We start from the raw sequence: 16,947 nt of genomic DNA, 5'->3' as shown, positions 1-16,947 counted from the left end.
AACAGCACAGAGGCCGGCGGTCCTAGGGGAAGTCAGCCCGTTAGAGGTGGAGGTGGACGGCTCTCGATTGAGAGGGGAGTGTGTGTGCATGTGTCTGGTTGGTTCTGTAGCTTCTTGGACATCACATCCTTCTGAGGAAGTGGGAGTAGAGTGCTTTTTATTCACCAAGACAAGGAAGGGTTAAGTGTGTGAGAGAACAGGAAGAAGAGGCCTTAGTAGGCCTGAGAAGGAATGCCACTAGATTGAGAGGGAGGAGTCTTCCCTAGAGTGAAGTGATTTCACTGTTATTTTTCCTCCTTGTGGGTTGTTTAAGTGGGTTGCTTAATGTGGGGTGTTTAAGTCACCTTTTCTCCTAGCAGTCTTTATATTGATTATCTCCCAATAGCCCTACTTTTATTATGTTCATAACTGAGGCTCTGGGAGGTTAAGAAAGCTCACCCTGTGTAATACCCTAGTAAATGGCACAGCTGGCACACCCTAGTAAAACTTACCAGACTCCACAGCCTGTGTGCTTAACCAGTAAACTAAACTGCCTGGGACCCACCACTACAGTTGTACAGGTTGTACACTGTACAAGGGAATCCCATCTAAGAGCTGCCATCCACATTGAGAACGGTATAATTTATTTGTTAACACAGGAAGGTGGCAGTAAAGTGTCTTCTGGTAAAAGCAGTGTCTTAGGGTAGTTTGCCATGTCCTGGCAGGAGGAAAGCTGCCTGTTTCTAACTCAGGCAGTGCACCATACGTGTTCATGGCCCTGAATCTGCTTTCCTATCAGGTTGCCAGGCCACATTACAGAATGAAGCTGAGATTGAAGAGCCACTTAAGGACAGGCATGTTTCCAATAAGGAGCCTGGCCTGTACCCCATTACCACGAGAGGGTATCAGACACCCACAAAAAGCTTTTGGGTCAGAGCCAAGAGTCCCTTTCTTTAATAGAAGAGGACACTGTGTTTTTCTTCAAAGTCAGAGCAAAAAGTATCCTTCAAAACCTGCCATTGTAGCAACATATGGTTTTGTCTTGGGAGTCTGCAGAGGAATTTTGTTGCACTGTTTATGTTTAACAGAATTTAGGAAGGGCTTTTACTATAACAGGGAATCGTGCCATGTTGTGTGGGGACCATCTTCGTATTAAACGGACTGTCAGTTCTTTAAGGGGGTGTGGCATGGAGCGAAACCTTGTCGTGCCTTTCTTTATGGCTCAGGTCCTGGCACAATGTTTATTGTGTCATAAATAACCAAGAGATGGGTTTCTACAAAGACGCAAAGACAGCTGCTTCAGGAATTCCCTACCACAGCGAGGTCCCTGTGAGTTTGAAAGAAGCCATCTGTGAAGTGGCCCTTGATTACAAGAAGAAGAAGCACGTGTTCAAGCTCAGGTGAGAGTTGCTAGAGAGTGGGTGTGTGTTCACACCAGGCATTGGTTTTCTTAGATGCTGTGATCAGTTGGTTCCTCTTCTCTACCGTTTAAAAAGTTCCCAACAGAGTGATAGACAGGATAGGCACACAGCTCAGTTAGGGTCCCCAGCGTCTCTGTGGTGAATGGCACAGCTGAACATTGCAGAAAAGGAGCTTTCATTTTTTATCAGCTGGAACTTAGTATTTCTAAGACAAGGTGAGCTCGTCACATCTCACAGTTTAAGGGACACTTAGAAAAAGTTTCCCCATCGTGCAGCTAATCCAGTCCTAGGACATGCTATTCTTTTCTCATGACTTTTCTGGAGACAGCTCAACTGAGTCATTCAGGAGCCAGATGGAGACAAACCAGAAGGAGGGGGCCCTGTGCTCCCCTGACTCACCCAGTGGATGTTCCAGACGCCTCTGGAACCATCCAGTCCACATGTCTCTACCCTACAGAACACATTCGACTCCCCCAGGAGTGGATCCAAGCTCAGAAGTTCTGCTTATCCTTGGAAATGGGCAGAAAAATCAGGTTTTTTTTAATAAAAACATAAAAAGTGAAAATGTTAGTAGTTAGGATGATACTAATACTAATCTGATCTGCTGCTCTGGGATCTGGAAAGCCTCGGTCCTTGGTTACGGGTGTGTCTCACGCCAGCTGGTCGAGGCCAAGGACCACAAATGAGAGCGATTCAGGCGGTGTGATTTCTTGAGCTCTTGGTGCGCACAGAAGGCAGGTCCGGACCTGGGACGCTTTACGTACCGTAACATCTGGCGCAGACAGCCAGGCTCCCTGGCTGCCTCCCTCTGTGCTTCCCTGACACAGTGTCAGAGGGTTGGGATGTTGGCAGAGAGCACCTGACTCCTGCACCAGTAATGCCCCCTTCCTCTTGATGCAGCCCTCCCAGCCAGTCCCCTCCATGTCACAGCAATGGCCTCACCAGGGCAGTTTCTTCAGTTCCGAGATGTGTTTAAGAAGAGAAATCTAGGAGACCTTTTCTGTGACTTTCTGTCAGTTCAGAAAGTCTGGTATTTGTTAATGTGGGGCATATAAGCTCAGTGGCAAGATTTCAAAAGGGCTTATGATTTTCGAAGAGCTTTCTCTTGCATTCAGTTTAGAGCAGTGATCAGTCATCCAAGTGGTCTTTGCCACAACAGATCGGGTATAGATACATTTGGAACATTTTTGATCCTTCCAGTGAGTGAAACGGGGCTTCCCAGGTGGCATTAGTGGTAAAGAACCCGCCTGTCAGGAGACCTAAGAGACGTGGGTTCGATCCCTGGGTCAGGAAGATCCTCTGGAGAAAGAAATGGCAACTCACTCCACTATTCTTGCTTGGAGAATCCCATGAACAGAGGAGCCTGGTGGGCTACAGTCCATGGGGTCACAAAGAGTCACACACGGCTGTAGCAACTTAGCACACATGCAGTGATTGAAACACACAAGTCACTTGCGTATATTGGCCCAATTGTATGGCCCTTTGATGTCCGGGGGGTGGCTGCTGATCCCGTGCAGGCCCGAACACATTGAGTGATGTGTGCAGGGTTCCGACGGGCATTTCTAGTGTGATTCCTGTGGCCTGCTTCTGTCCCACAGAGGATATGAGAGTTAAGGGGTTTTTTTTTTCTTACATTATATTGTGACTGACTTTCTTCTTTCAAATTACAGACTAAATGATGGCAATGAGTACCTCTTCCAAGCCAAAGATGATGTAAGTTTTTAAGAATTTTTTTTTTTCGAATATAAGTTTACAAGTGTTTGTGGCCTGATGAGCATTATATATTATGATGCTCTTCACATAAGTGATGATCAGCGGTGGCATCTGTCCTCTGGTCTCCACAGTCACAGATGCTGGAAGGTTTTGTGCTCTCCTGTGTCTGTCAGAGGCAGTAAATGTCATCTCATTGTTCTCCTACCCTGGCAGGAAAGCTAGCGCGGGGTCTCTTGAAGTTCATGGAGGAGAACTGTGGGTGACGCACAGGGAGGTGGTCTCCAAACTGGTGTGGAGCCCACAACCCAGCCAGGAGCCTCCCCTCTGTGCCCACTGCACTCCACTGCTTTTAACCAACCATCACTTGGCTGTATGGTCTGCCGATGAGAAAACAACATGTGTAGGGCATTAAATTCAAAAAAACCAACTTCTGTTAAGTTTACACAATGTGGTATATCAAATAGATTTCAATTTCAAAAAAGAAAAAGCACTTTCTAGGGTAGGACCTGACCCCCATGCTATAGGCCAGTCTTCCAGCTCGTCACATTTGTAGAACCATATACTACACTGGGGACCTTCAGGTACTGTAAACTGAATTCTGGTGAGCGTCGAACCATGCTCACAACTGTCCTGATGAAGCAGGCATTTGTTAGAGAGCCACTGTCCCTTCTCAGGCAGACGTGCTGTCCCCAAGCTTTCCAACCCACAGCAGCTCAGACGGTCACCCAGGTGGAGTGAGAGTGTCTCATGTCCATCCAACTTAGATGAGTCTCACCTGTGTCCCCCCTCCTTCATCCAGGAGGAAATGAACACATGGATCCAGGCCATCTCCTCTGCCATCTCCTCTGATAAACACGAGGTGTCCGCCAGCACCCAGAGCACGCCAGCATCCAGCCGGGCTCAGACCCTGCCCACCAGCGTCGTCACCATCACCAGCGAGTCCAGTCCCGGCAAACGGGAGAAGGACAAAGAGAAAGACAAAGAAAAGAGGTTCAGCCTTTTTGGCAAAAAGAAGTGAACTCCTTTCTGTCACTTCCTGCCCTTCTCTTACCTTTTCAGTGAAATTCCAGCATGCAAGCTCAGAACCAACACATTACTCTCTGTGCCTAAATGTTCCTCCATGTGGTTGATTTTTTTTCTCTTAATTTATAGAGCATTTCTCGGGGAGGGTGGGGAAAAATACAACCTAAACACTTTATCTCCAAGTTAACAAAAGTTTGAGGTGCAGAGGGAAGACCAGATTTTTTTTTTTTTTTAACGAAATTATATAGATTAGATCTCAGTATTTAAACTGTTCCTCAATTTTGTGAGGCTGTGTTGGAAATAACCCGCCTCTAGTGCTGTTGGTATGCAAGGCAGCGGTGCTTAAACAATATTTCCTGTGCTCACCACAGATGAGACATACCAATGTCCCGACACCATTCTCTCCCATTTACTCCCAGTGGTTTGACTATTAGAAGCGCCCATGATGGGTCTAACCTGGATTAAACAGATTGTGTGTGATGATCTCGCTGCAGCCACAGTGCAGCCCCACTGTTAACTCTACAGACCAAGCCACTTGTACCTGGCATCACTTACTAACACACGACATGCAGCTTTTCTGCATCAACCTGGACAGCAGTTAAGAATGTCGGGATACAAGAAGGAATAGAAAACCGATACTGTTTTAAATAATCTGTAATTTCAATTTTTTTTTTTTGCTGAAATACATTATATTGTATGTTTGAGATAATTCTAGTACAAAGTATAATAAAACTAGATGTATAATAAACCCTTTAAATCATTGGTAAGTGTACAAGTGGAACCGAGGCATTTACTGGACAAAGTCATGTTACCGTAATGGTTACTTGCTTGTGCGTTACCACACTGTGTTATAATTTGCTTCATTACCTTGCTCTTTGATACATAGTGTGCATTTCTCTGTCACTGTAATGATTATAATGACAAATTTTCATCTTACTGCACAATCAAAATGGCATTGATAGGAATGAACTCCAGAGGCTGGGCCTGACAGGGAGGTTGGTCACTCAGGCCCGGTGCTCAGTCGTATGACCTGTACCTCTCAACTTTTGCCCTATCTGTTAAATATATGCGATGTCATTAAATGCTTTTAAATCTAGCGCGGTGGGTGACTGTGGTTTTTCCTCTCCTTGCGTGCACGCCATGTAGGGAATTTGCACAGTGCACAATAGCAAACGGGAAACAGGAGACTGTCCATCTGGGCTCCTGTTGCGCATTCTTGTGTATGTCTGGTGTGTCAGCTTTGAAAAATCACAGGAAACAGAGCAGTAAATATGGAATGTTTTGTAGCCATACATCCAGATTTTATCTTTTATTTATGAAAATGTAATCAGAAAGCTCGCCAAACCTGAGCTCTGGGACAAGGGTTCAAAGCGTCTTCAGTAACTAGAGATAAGGAGGTGTTTCAGGCTTTGTAGGCCGCACTCTCTGTTGGAACCCCGCCACTGTGTGTTACAGAGGCAGCGGCAGTGATGCGTGAGCCCATGGGCGCGGCTGCGTCCAGCAAAGCCATGTGTGTGGACACAGTTTAAGTTTATATCGTTTCATATGCCACACAATATTATCTTCTGGTTTTTAAAAAACATGTAAAATGTAAAATTTATTTTACACAGATTGTGCAAAACCAGATCACAGGCCATGTGTGGCCCACAGACCAGTTCGCTGATGCCCGCGGTGGGGGTCGTGGCTTAGATACTTGCATTATACTTGTCCTAGTTTACTGATTCTGCACTGCTTGCATGTTTTCTAATGTGCAGTAGCAATGAAGGTTACTATTACAGACTGTCAGTAGTTTATTCCCCAGAGGATATGCTTGACCTGCCATCACAGCTGACTGACATCAGGGCTGTCACCCTGAGGTGAACTGAGATCTCACTGCTTACTACCCACTCCCTCCCCCCACCCCCTCAATCCCCATGCCCCTGTGTACCCAGGGTTGTTTATCTCACCACGATGCTCCCTTACCCTTGCCTTACTCAGGATTGGAATCAAGTTGTTCAATTCTCAACAGGTAGACCTCTGACCAAAACGTTGAGTTTAGAAAAGGCATCTTGGAAAATAATCATGATTGACTACGGCGTGCCTGACAAAGCCAGGCAGGTGGCAGGCGGGCCACCCTCGGAAGGAAACTAAGCAGCAATCCCAGATTCCCATAAAAAGTAGGTTTGGTTGGAACATTTCGCACATAATTCTAGAGGCTTGCAGACCCCCGATGCCTGGTTTTTCTGGTTCGTGATTGCCTCCCTCCCAATGCTGAGGATGCCTGCGGGCTGAAAGTGGAAGGTGATGGGCAGCAGGCGAAGAAGCAGCCACAGGAGACGGGCTGTGAGTCCTCAGGAGCCAGTGGCAACAAAAAACCAGAATGAAGGTGTCGTCTCAGGCTGAAGTTAGAGGTCACAATGGATCACAATCTTCAATCCTGTCAGGGTAAATAACAGATTTTTGTAAAAATCATGCAACACTTAACGTTTTGAGACTTGTGCACATTTATTATTGTTGCTATAGTATGCTATTTTACTTGAATTTTTAGTGATACAGGACAGGTAATACAACTGGTCTCACATCTGAGAAGTAAGAAGCAGAAAGTAAGCCTTTCAGGACATGAAGGAGGCATTCTCGATGAAAGGTTGCTCTTGTCACATTTGAACATCGCTACAGTTGGAATGCACCTTCAATTCACAAGCCTCAGTGTTGTTTTCTTGGCAGTACTTAGAGTGCTGGTGTTTGTACCACCTACAGTTCTTCACTCAATGCAATAGAGTGTATCAGAGCAGTGGACACATGGTTACCTTCTCACAGAGTTTTTGGCACTTTTCAGGGAAGGGTGGCTATAATACTTCCTTATGCATACATTCTTTGCATTTATTAGTTGGAATACTTGAGTATTTCATCAAGTGGTAGAATTCATAAAGGAAAGGTGGGATATATGCCTGAGTATTTACTATGATTTGAGCTGGTCTTTTCAAGCATGATTCATAACCCCAAAAGCCTAAATGAAAGAAAAAAAAACAAAACTTCTGTCCACCAAAACTCAGGACTTCTCACCATTGAAAATCATAGGGAAATCATTCACTATCTATTTCCCAAGACCAACCATCCATGAAATTACCCTTTTGGAAATTTAAAAATGTTCCATCTTTGGCTGGTGGAGGCCCCTTCAGGTTGGCTGCTGAGCCTTTTTAATATCGTCTTTCTCCTTATCTGGCTTGACACAATCACTCATTTCTTACCCCCTGACCTGCAATCAGATTCCTCTAAGAAAACCTGGTTTCTTTTAGTGTAAAATGGTATTTCATAACCATTATTTGTGTGCTTGCAATTCTGTTGCTACTGGTTGGTCCTTGTTTTCCAGGCATATCAAGAGACAAGAAAAAAACCAAAACTTGATTTCAGGTTTGCAGGGGTCTTCCTGCCTTACATCCCGGTCATTTTCACTCAGAATCATGGCTTTCAAGGGTACAATAGGCATAGAATGGAATGTGATACAGTTATTCATGTGCTTTATCCCAAATTGCGTGCATGGAAACTCAGTACCACTAGCACCACCACCAATAAAATTACTGAGAATAGTTTTTATTTGTTAATTAAACTTTAAAATTCTGTGATCATCATAGATTCATATGTGTACCCTTTACCCAGTTCCCCTCAGTGGTGTCATCTTGCAAGGCTAGCAGGGTATCACCTCCAGGGTGTTTGATACAGTCAAGATACAGGATGTTTCCGTCTCCCCACACTCCTTCCTGCTGCCGAGTTACACAGCCACACCTGCTGTCCAGCCCCGCCCCTTCTACCTCTGGCAACCTCCAGTTTTCCATTGCTATAAGCTTGTTGTCTGAAGAATGTTGTATAAATGGAATCACACAGGGTATAATCTTTTCAGTTCAGTTCAGATGCTCAGTCGTGTCTGACTCTTTGTGACCCCATGAATCGCAGCATGCCAGCCCTCCCTGTCCATCACCAACTCCTGGAGTCCACCCAAACCCATGTCCATTGAGTCAGTGATGCCATCCAATCATCACATCCTCTGTCGTCCCCTTCTCCTCCTGCACTCAATCTTTCCCAGCATCAGGGTCTTTTCAAATGAGTCAGCTCTTCACATCAGGTGGCCAAAGTATTGGAGTTTCAGCTTCAACATCAGTCCTTCCAATGAACACCCAGGACTGATCTCCTTTGGAATGGACTGGTTGGATCTCCTTGCAGTCCAAGGGACTCTCAAGAGTCTTCTCCAGCACCACAGTTCAAAAGCATCAATTCTTCGGCGCTCAGCTTTCTTTACAGTCCAACTCTCACATCCATACATGACCACTGGAAAAACCATAGCCTTGACTAAACGGACCTTTGTATAGTCTTTTAGGACTGGGCTTTTTTCACTTGGCATAATTCTCTAGAGATTGATCCAGGGAAAGGCTACCCACTCTAATATGCTGGCCTACAGAATTCCATGGGGTCGCAAAGAGTTGGACACGACTGAGTGACTTTCACTTATTGTGTACTTACCCTGCACATTGTGTGTATCCCTTCCCTTCTTACTGCTGAGCACTACTCAATGCAGTGGATATACTACCATTTGCTTAATCATTCACTTACCGAAGGACATTTGGATAATTTCTGAATTTTTGGCTGTTACGGATAGAGCTGCTGTAAACATTTATGTGTGGATTTTTTTGGTGAACATACACCTTTATTTGTCTGTGGGAAAGTGCCCAGAAGTGCTGAGAGCAATTTTTTTTTAAATGTTTTATATGTGGTCTCTCCATTCTCCCCTTTATCCCCACATGTAGGTTGTTTTATTGTATCTGAAATGACTAAGTAGTTCTCTCTCCCTCTAAACTCTTCTGTAGTCTTAGTTCTACAAATAATTGTATATTTAATGCTCACCCCAGTCCATATGTGGGTGTTTCCTAGTCATTTGGGTTGCCTAAAGCTCGTTCCCTTGGTGTGGTTTCTGTGTGTTTTAATTAGTTTCTCTTTGTTTCCACCTCTCCCCACCCCACAACCTTTCTTATTTTTTGCCACTTTGCTGGGTCAAGCAGTAAAGTGCTCTTCTGTTATTAATATTTTGAGAACTGAGTAAAGATTTTCCAAGGGAGAAATAAATGTGAACTTCAAAGTATTTCAAAGGTTAAAGAATGCAGGCTGTCCTAGAAAAATGAATTTTTCAACTTGTTAAAAAAAAAAAATCCCATCTGGCCCAACTTTGAGAAAGAATGTTACATCCTGTTTGGAGCTCTTATGTTTTTTTAAAAGGCCAGCCTTCTTTCAAAAGGAGGGATTCAGGAAGTGGAATTGGTGGGACCTATTCTCTGCCTTTAAATGAGGGGTCAGGATGTGTGAGAAACTGATGCTTCTCTCCCAAGCTGTTCAGGAAATTTTCACTCAAGTTGAGACAGTGCCACCAACCCTAGACTCACATGACCTGGGGTGATTTGGGAGGGGGGAAGGTTGGTGACAGTGGGTAGAATTATTTGGTAGAATTCAGATTTTTCTGAGGGGGCACCTTATTTGCCTGTTTGCTCTGCAGAGGAGCTTGGAAGACCAGAGTCCTCAGAAACATCCCAGGTTGCTCAGTCAGTAAAGAATCTGCTTGCAATTCAGGAGACCCAGGTTTGATCCCCAGGTTAGGAAGATCCCCTGGAGAAGGAAATGAATACCCACTCCAGTATTCTTGCCTGAAGAATCTCCATGGACAGAGGAGCCTGGGGAGCTTCAATGCATGGACTCGCAAGGAGTCAGACACGACTGAGTGACTAATGCTCCCCCTTTCTGCAGAGGAGCTTGGAAGACCAGGGTCCTCAGAAACATCCCAGTTTCTAAGCCCTAAACATGGGGTTCGTTGTCTGAGCTGCCTTGATTGTCAGAGTTCACTTCAAATTCATGTAAGCTCTGAAGGACTGGGGTCACAGCAGGGTTGCCCCTTGCCCCCTGCCCTGCTCCCCACACACAGCTGTCCTGCAGGGCTCCATATCCAGGCCCCAGTGTGAGTTTCCACTCATCCCTTCCATTGCTTATCATACTCTGGGGACCCACTGTGTCTGCGAGTGGAAATGAAGGAGGCAGAACATTCATGGAATTTCCTGGAACTGCTGCTTTAAAGGGAAAGGGGGTTTTCTCTTCCCTAAGCCCACAGGGACTTTCTCCAGTAGGGGGGCATCCTGCCTTCTGGAGTCTGGGCCTTGGGTGGGATGGGCCTTCCTCCTCTGAGCTGAGGCAAGCCTTGGCTCACGGCCTCTCCCTGGAGGATTTGCTCTGTTCAGTCACCATTTTAGTTTCCCTGTCGCAGGGAATGACAGCTTGGGAGAGAAGCATCAGTTTCTCACACATCCTGACCCCTCATTTAAAGGCAGTTCTTGGAGCTCTGGTTTTGTGCGGGAGAAAATCTCTCAAGGTATTAGTTTCCCACCAGGGCCTCCATCTCAGGGACAGGTCCCAGGGCTGCAGGTAAAAAGGCCTTCAACAGTGTGTAGACGTCTCCCCCACGTTTGCTGGTGTGCTGGCGGCCCCTTCCCGCTGCCATCTGTTCCACGCGTCTGTCGCGTCTCTCCCCTGGGCTTTCCTGGGTGCCTGATCTGAGTACTGCATCTGGCTCGCCCAGCCTTTGCTCTTCTGGGGCAAGAGTGTGGGCTCTGAGCCTGGGCTGGTTTCTGTTCAGCCAAGAGATGAATATTCCCTTGTCGCCTTGGCAGAGGCCTACTAAGTGCCAGCTCTAGTGGAGCTTACAATACTGTACTTTATACCACTCCATACCAGGCTTCCTCGGAGTCTGGATCATCTCTTTACAAGAGGGTTGAAGAAATGAGATGATGAACACAGCGTTGCATAAACCAGTTCCTCTGCTCCCACTGCTAGAAGGAGGCTCTCTGTATTTTTTTCCCAAAGATGATTTTATTAGAGTGCTTATGAATTCAATAACAAAAATTCCACATCCCAGTGGTGAAAATGACAGACTCTGTCAGCTCATACAACTAAAACATCCCGGGGTAGAACCAGTCCGTGGGTTGCTTTGCTCTAGAAATTCTCTGTCTTCTCAGGACTGCAGGTGATATCTCTGTGTTCTGTCAACCCCACCCTCCTCCATGGGTCAGTTTTAGCCTCAGCCTGGCCTCCCTCCCCAGATGGTGGCTGCCAGCACCTCTGAGGCCATGTCTTCCTTCCCAACTAGGAGGAGAGAGAGGGCTTCTCTCTCCCCGAAACATTGAATGAAACCCTGGGTTTCACTCTGAATGGATTAATTTAGGTTTTGCACCATCCCTGAACCACACTGACTGCAAGAGATATCCCCTCAGGCAACCAGGGTGCCCTCTGAGTCTATCCAAACCACAGGCCATTACAGTGAAGACGATGGGGATGGGCCCCTAGCACCCATTACAACAAAAGATTGAGAAAAACACATCAGTGAATAACAACCTCAAGAGGATGGCTTGGGTAAGGAGGGTGGGGGAAGTTGATGGAGATTATGTATAAGTATGGGAGTGCTAAAACCCCTTTCTTCCTGATCCCCCAAATGTTGCATATCAGCATGAGAGCGCCAGCCTCCAAAGAGGGGTGTTGTTCAGTTGTTCAGTCGTGCTGACTCTGCTACCCCATGGACTGCAGCACACCAGGCTTCCCTGTCCTTCACCATCTCCTGGAGCTTGCTCAAACTCATGCCCATTGAGTTGGAGATGCCCTTCTTATCCTGCCTTCAGTCTTTCCTAGCATTAGCTCTTCTCATCAGGCGGTCAAAGTATTGGAGCTTCAGCTTCAGCATCAGTCCTTCCAATGAATATTCAGGACTGATTTCTTTTAGGATTGACTGGTTTGATCTTGCAGTCCAAGTTACTCTCAAGAGTCTTCTCCAAAAGCATCAATTCTTCAGTGCTTAGCCTTCTTTATGGTCCAACTCTCACATCCATAGATGACTACTGGGAAAACTGTAGCTTTGACTAGACAGGCCTTTGTTACAGAAAAGGGAAGCTTCTCTGAAAGTCATATTTTCTTTTAAAAAGTAGAAATGATGATTCTAGAAGAAACTTTCTTTGATGAGGCCTGAAGCTCTCTACATTTAAAACACATCTGCTAATGTGTTCAAGCTTGCCTCCTGACTGCACGGTGTCCATACCACCCCCAGGCTTGCCCTCCAAAGTGCTTGTTCAGGGCACACCTGGCTTCAGAGAACAGAGGCCAGTTAATGAATCAGAAGGGCCCTTAAAGGTCTAGTCCTGCTCGCTCCCATCCTCAAGGCTCCCTTCTCCAGCAACCAGTTGGGGGTTACTTCCCACATTGGTTCAGCTCAGCAGGGAAAGGAGCTGATGCTGGGATGCTGTGAGTTTATGAATTAACCAAATGCTTGGCTAAAGAATTGGGTTCTTTTTTCTTTTCAAGTAAAGCCCTCCAAAAGGTGCTAATTATCTGTTTCTTTGGGGAGTGCTGAGTGCCTGAGTTAGTGGTTGGAGCCTCACCTGGCCAAAAGACAATCCGTGTGGGTGCCCATTGTCCCTGGGAGCCCCACCCCATGAGGGAGCTGCTCCTTCACCACTCAACACCATATTTCTTACAAAATCTCTTGTCATTGAACAGGAGGTAGATGTACCCAGAATATGCATGACTCAAAAGGCCAAAGTGTCCCATGTGACAGGGCTGGGGTGCTGAGGCATTTGCTTGGGTCAGAGGTCTCGGCAGGAGAGGTGGCCATTGGTCTTTGGAAGAGAAGGGGAGGAAGAATGCTTGGCATTCCTCAGTGAGGAAGGGAAAGGATTTAGATTCCAGAGCAGAACAGTTTGCAAAGCTGAACCTGTCTGTACGTTATCTTTCTGTGACACATGGCATTTCTGTCATTTCTCTTATCACAACTGCCCCTCAGGGGAGCTGCCTGGCTGTGGGAACATTACCACATGGCTCCCCTTGTGTCTCAGATCTTTGGGGTGTGAGCTGGGAGCAGTGGAGGGCTCGTCTTCTACTCCAGGGCTATCCTCTTAGCTAAGAGGAGAGTCGTATCTCTCCTGGCTGTGACTGGTGGCTGCTTGCTGAGCTCTGACTCTATGTATCAGGTGCTGCCCTCAGCTGTTCACCCCGTGAAGTAGACCCTTGTTACTGGGGTTTGTTTTGGCTGAGACCAGAGCTGTCCCCACAGGGAATGTAAGACAGTGAGCCCTGCCTGAGCTGGGAGCAGCAAGCCCACAGGGTCTCAGAGTGTCCTGAAGCTTTGACAAAGTCTGGCTGATGCCACTACCAACCCATCCCCCTGAATAGGGGTGACCATTCAGCCGTGTTACCTTCAGCTCCTATAAAGGGCGTCTGCCCAGATCTCACTGACATCCTGCCTGGGCTCTGTGGATGTGGGTGTGTGAACGTGAACATACTCCAGAGGAAAGGGAGAAGGTCTCTGCTGAGAAATGAGGAGCACAAGCTGGATCCAAATGTGTGAGGGTGGGAAGGAGAGGCTGGGACAAATGGAGAGAGTAGCACTGACATATACATAGCTAGCTAGTGGGAGGTGCTGTTAGCACAGGGAGCTCAGCCTGGTGCTCTGTGATGACCTAGAGGGGTGGGGTGGGGAGTGGGGTGTGAGGCTCAAGAGGGAGGAGACATATATACATCTGATTGAGTTGTTGTACAGCAGAAACGAACACAACATTGTCAAGCAATTACTGTGTTTGTGCTCACTCAGTTGTGTCCAACTCTTTGTGACCTCGTGGACTGTAGCCTGCCAGGCTCCTCTGTCCATGGAATTTTCCAGGCAAGAATACTGGAGTTGCCATTTCCTCCTCTATGGGTCTTCCCCAACACAGGGTTAGAACCCTCATCTCTGTGCGTCTCCTGCATCAGCAGGCAGATTCTTTACCACTGTGCCACCTGGGAATCTCAAAGCAATTATAGTCTAATTTTAAAAAATAAGTTTAAAAAACTGCAGTAGAAGAAAGTCAGTAAACATTTACATTTTACTTCCAAATAATAAATAGATAAATGTGCCAGAACAACTGGTTGTGTAATAGGGGCGAGGCCGGCGTGCAGCTGTTAGCGAGAGACTTGAGCCACGGGGTCAGAGGTCGTGGCCACCAACGGTCAGCTGGTCAGTTCGCAATGGTCCTCCTGGGTGAGCGGTGGGCATGGGTGGATGGCGGCCTTCTCACCCCGGGCCCTCCAGGTCCTCCCGCCTTTCGACTGGCTGGTGAGCTGGGGGACCGGGGACAGGCTGAGGGCTATGTCCCGCAGAGACCCAGACCCCTCGCCACGGCCGCCTGCTGGCGGGGCCCAGGCCTTGAAGCAGCAGGGAACCTCTCCCCATCCCTGCCTCCGAGACCCAATGGCAGTGCCTGTAGTCTGCTTGGGTTGCTGTCCACGGAGGCCTCAGCAACTGGAGTATGTGGACACTGGCATTAAGGTATGCTTCAACCAGCTTCCATCTCGCCGTTCAAATTTCAAAACCTGGTCCAGCTTAGATCAGTTGTATACCCCTAAGAGGTGGCCAGAGGTCAGGGTTAAGTGGCAAGGACATGGCATGTCATTACTTCAGGTTCCCCTGTGGTTGGGGCAGTGCTCTAAGAGGGGTGACTGTTGTGAGCTGGGAATCCACCTGACTACTATTTGCTACAAGTATTCCTACTGATCCTATTCAAATTATTTTATTCTCTCCAGTTTAAATGAAAAGAACCTGAGGACCAGCTGAGTCCTGGGCACCTTGCTCCCTCAGTGATGACAGCTAGGCAAGGTCTAGAGACAGGCTTGTGAGGTGTGTACCCTGTAGCCAGGCATGTGATTAAAGGGGAGTGTGGCCTGTGAAATGGCCCTGCCTGGAGGGAGTTTATGCCCTCAGAGAACTGCCATTGGAAAGAACCAGGTCAGAGCTTGGTCAGCTCCACCTTCATGCAAATATTCTCTCTGGCGATTCATTGCCCTTTCCAGGGCTAGGTCTTGACCTCAGCCACCTTGACATCTCCAGGAACTTTACATTTCAGGAAACTGAGTTGGGTCTTTATTCCTTGGTTCCCTGAAATCTTCTGGAATCCTAATGCAAATTTTATCATCCTCGACCCAACACATTTCAAGCCTGCATCAGTAATCTCTCTCACAAATACACAAATAATGAAGTTTAATCTCACCATACACACTTCACCATGTTTTCCAGGGAATTGGTAGGTCAAGAGCTAAGAACATGTTTACAGATTTTTTTTTTTCATTTTCCTATTACCACTTTCCATACAGTGCATCCACATAGTTACTAGCTATAAACAAAAGTAACCGTCTTGCCACAAAAACAATTGCTTTTAATTTTAGTAATTATAATATAGCATCTCAACCCTGCTTTGAGTTTCTTTTACTACCAGCTAAGGTAAACTTCCTCTCCTGAGCTTGAGAGTTTCTTTCTCCTTTTGAATAAATTATCTGTTCATACCTGGTTTACTGAGGCTTCTGAGTTACAATTCACAAAAACCAACTCTGGCTAATTTAGCAGAAAAGGAACTTATTAAGCTCCCAGCATCTCCAGGAGGGCCAGGGCTCAAGGCTCATGGTTTTTTTTACAGCAGGTGCATATAATTGGTAGACACAGGGTCCAGGGCCCCTTGCCCTCTTTCACGGCAAGAGAAGCCAGGAAGAGGTATCCTAATTTTCTACAGGGGGCTTCTGCTTCAAGAGGGTGTGGGTTCCAACAACACAGGAATGGAGTTAAAAGACTGAGTGGCTATATGAATTTCCCTTTGCTGCCTTAACAAGTTACCATAAACTTGAGACTGAAAACAACACAGTCTTATTCTCTCAGAGTTCTGCAAGTCCGAAGTTCACACCAGCGTCAGTGGGCTGTGCCTGAGGTGTCAGCAGGGCTGCCTTTCCGGAGGTAGGGAAGAATTCATTCCCTTGCTTTCTCCAGCTTCTAGAAACGCCAAATTCCTTGGCTTGTGGCCCCTTCCTTCACCTTCAAAGCCAGCAATAGTGGATGCAAATCCTTTTCACAACACATCATTCTGAACGTCTGAATCTCTCTTCCACTTTCAAGGGTCCCTGTGGTTACATTGCATCCAACTGCATAATACAGGATAATCTCCCTATTTTAAGATCAGTTGATTGGCAACCTTAATTCCTCTTTGCTGTGTAATGAATGTAACATATTCCTGGGTTCTGGAATTAGGATGTGGGTATCTTTCTAGGTGGGGCATTATTCTGTAAAACAGTCAAAAAGTGTGACTCCTAGGTCACCGTATGTGGAACCTCACAGACTGTTTGATTAGTTTTTAATTTCATGTTTATAATCAATACCATCTAACCCACAGATGGTTTACAGTATGATGGAAATTTGGGGGTAGAATTTGGGCCTGCTGAATTTATTTGCAGATTTCTCTTCATAACCATACGTTACACTCTGGTCCTGGGTATAAGTATGATAAATATAATTTTATAAAATAGAAAATAGAAACATAGAAAATAATTTTACTTAGAATATAATAAGCATAATTTTACTTTTTCAATTTTTACATTTATCTTCATTTACATTTTTTATGAAAATGTTTAAATTTTGTCTCCTTTTATAAAATTATATTTTATAAAATATTTTCATTTTGATCATTACCATTAACATGAACATCTTGATTATAACATCAAAATTAGTAATTTTACTAAAACAGAAGTGAGGAAAATATATTTTATGGAACAAAAGTATACTTTATGAATTAAATGTATTTTCACTTTATTATTCATGTAAACATAGGCAGTCCATTAAAAGACTACCCAGATATACAGAATAATTCTTAAATTTAGTCATCTTGGATGTTTTTGCACGCTCTTAGTATTATTAAAATACCAAGGCTTTGTGTGTATTTAAAAATTTTGTCCTTATGGAGGT

The 16,947-nt window shown here is 45.8% G+C and overlaps 1 protein-coding gene across 4 annotated transcripts in view; it reads left to right on the top strand.

Moving 5' to 3' along the window:
- The window catches only part of SPTBN1 (spectrin beta, non-erythrocytic 1), a 211,475-nt gene extending 206,243 nt beyond the window's left edge, over positions 1-5,232 (top strand). For all 4 annotated transcript variants that reach the window (XM_070379571.1, XM_070379572.1, XM_070379573.1 and 1 more), the window contains 3 exons: positions 1,206-1,379; positions 3,071-3,113; positions 3,913-5,232. In XM_070379571.1, the coding sequence (XP_070235672.1) occupies positions 1,206-1,379; positions 3,071-3,113; positions 3,913-4,131 (436 nt within the window). In that variant the 3' untranslated portion in view covers positions 4,132-5,232. The remainder of the gene's footprint in view (positions 1-1,205; positions 1,380-3,070; positions 3,114-3,912) is intronic.
- Positions 5,233-16,947: the final 11,715 nt, after the last annotated feature.

This window comes from Bos mutus, chromosome 11 (assembly GCF_027580195.1).
Source record: "Bos mutus isolate GX-2022 chromosome 11, NWIPB_WYAK_1.1, whole genome shotgun sequence".
NCBI classification, from domain to species: domain Eukaryota; kingdom Metazoa; phylum Chordata; class Mammalia; order Artiodactyla; family Bovidae; genus Bos; species Bos mutus.
This window is presented reverse-complemented; position numbering and strand designations above follow the sequence as displayed.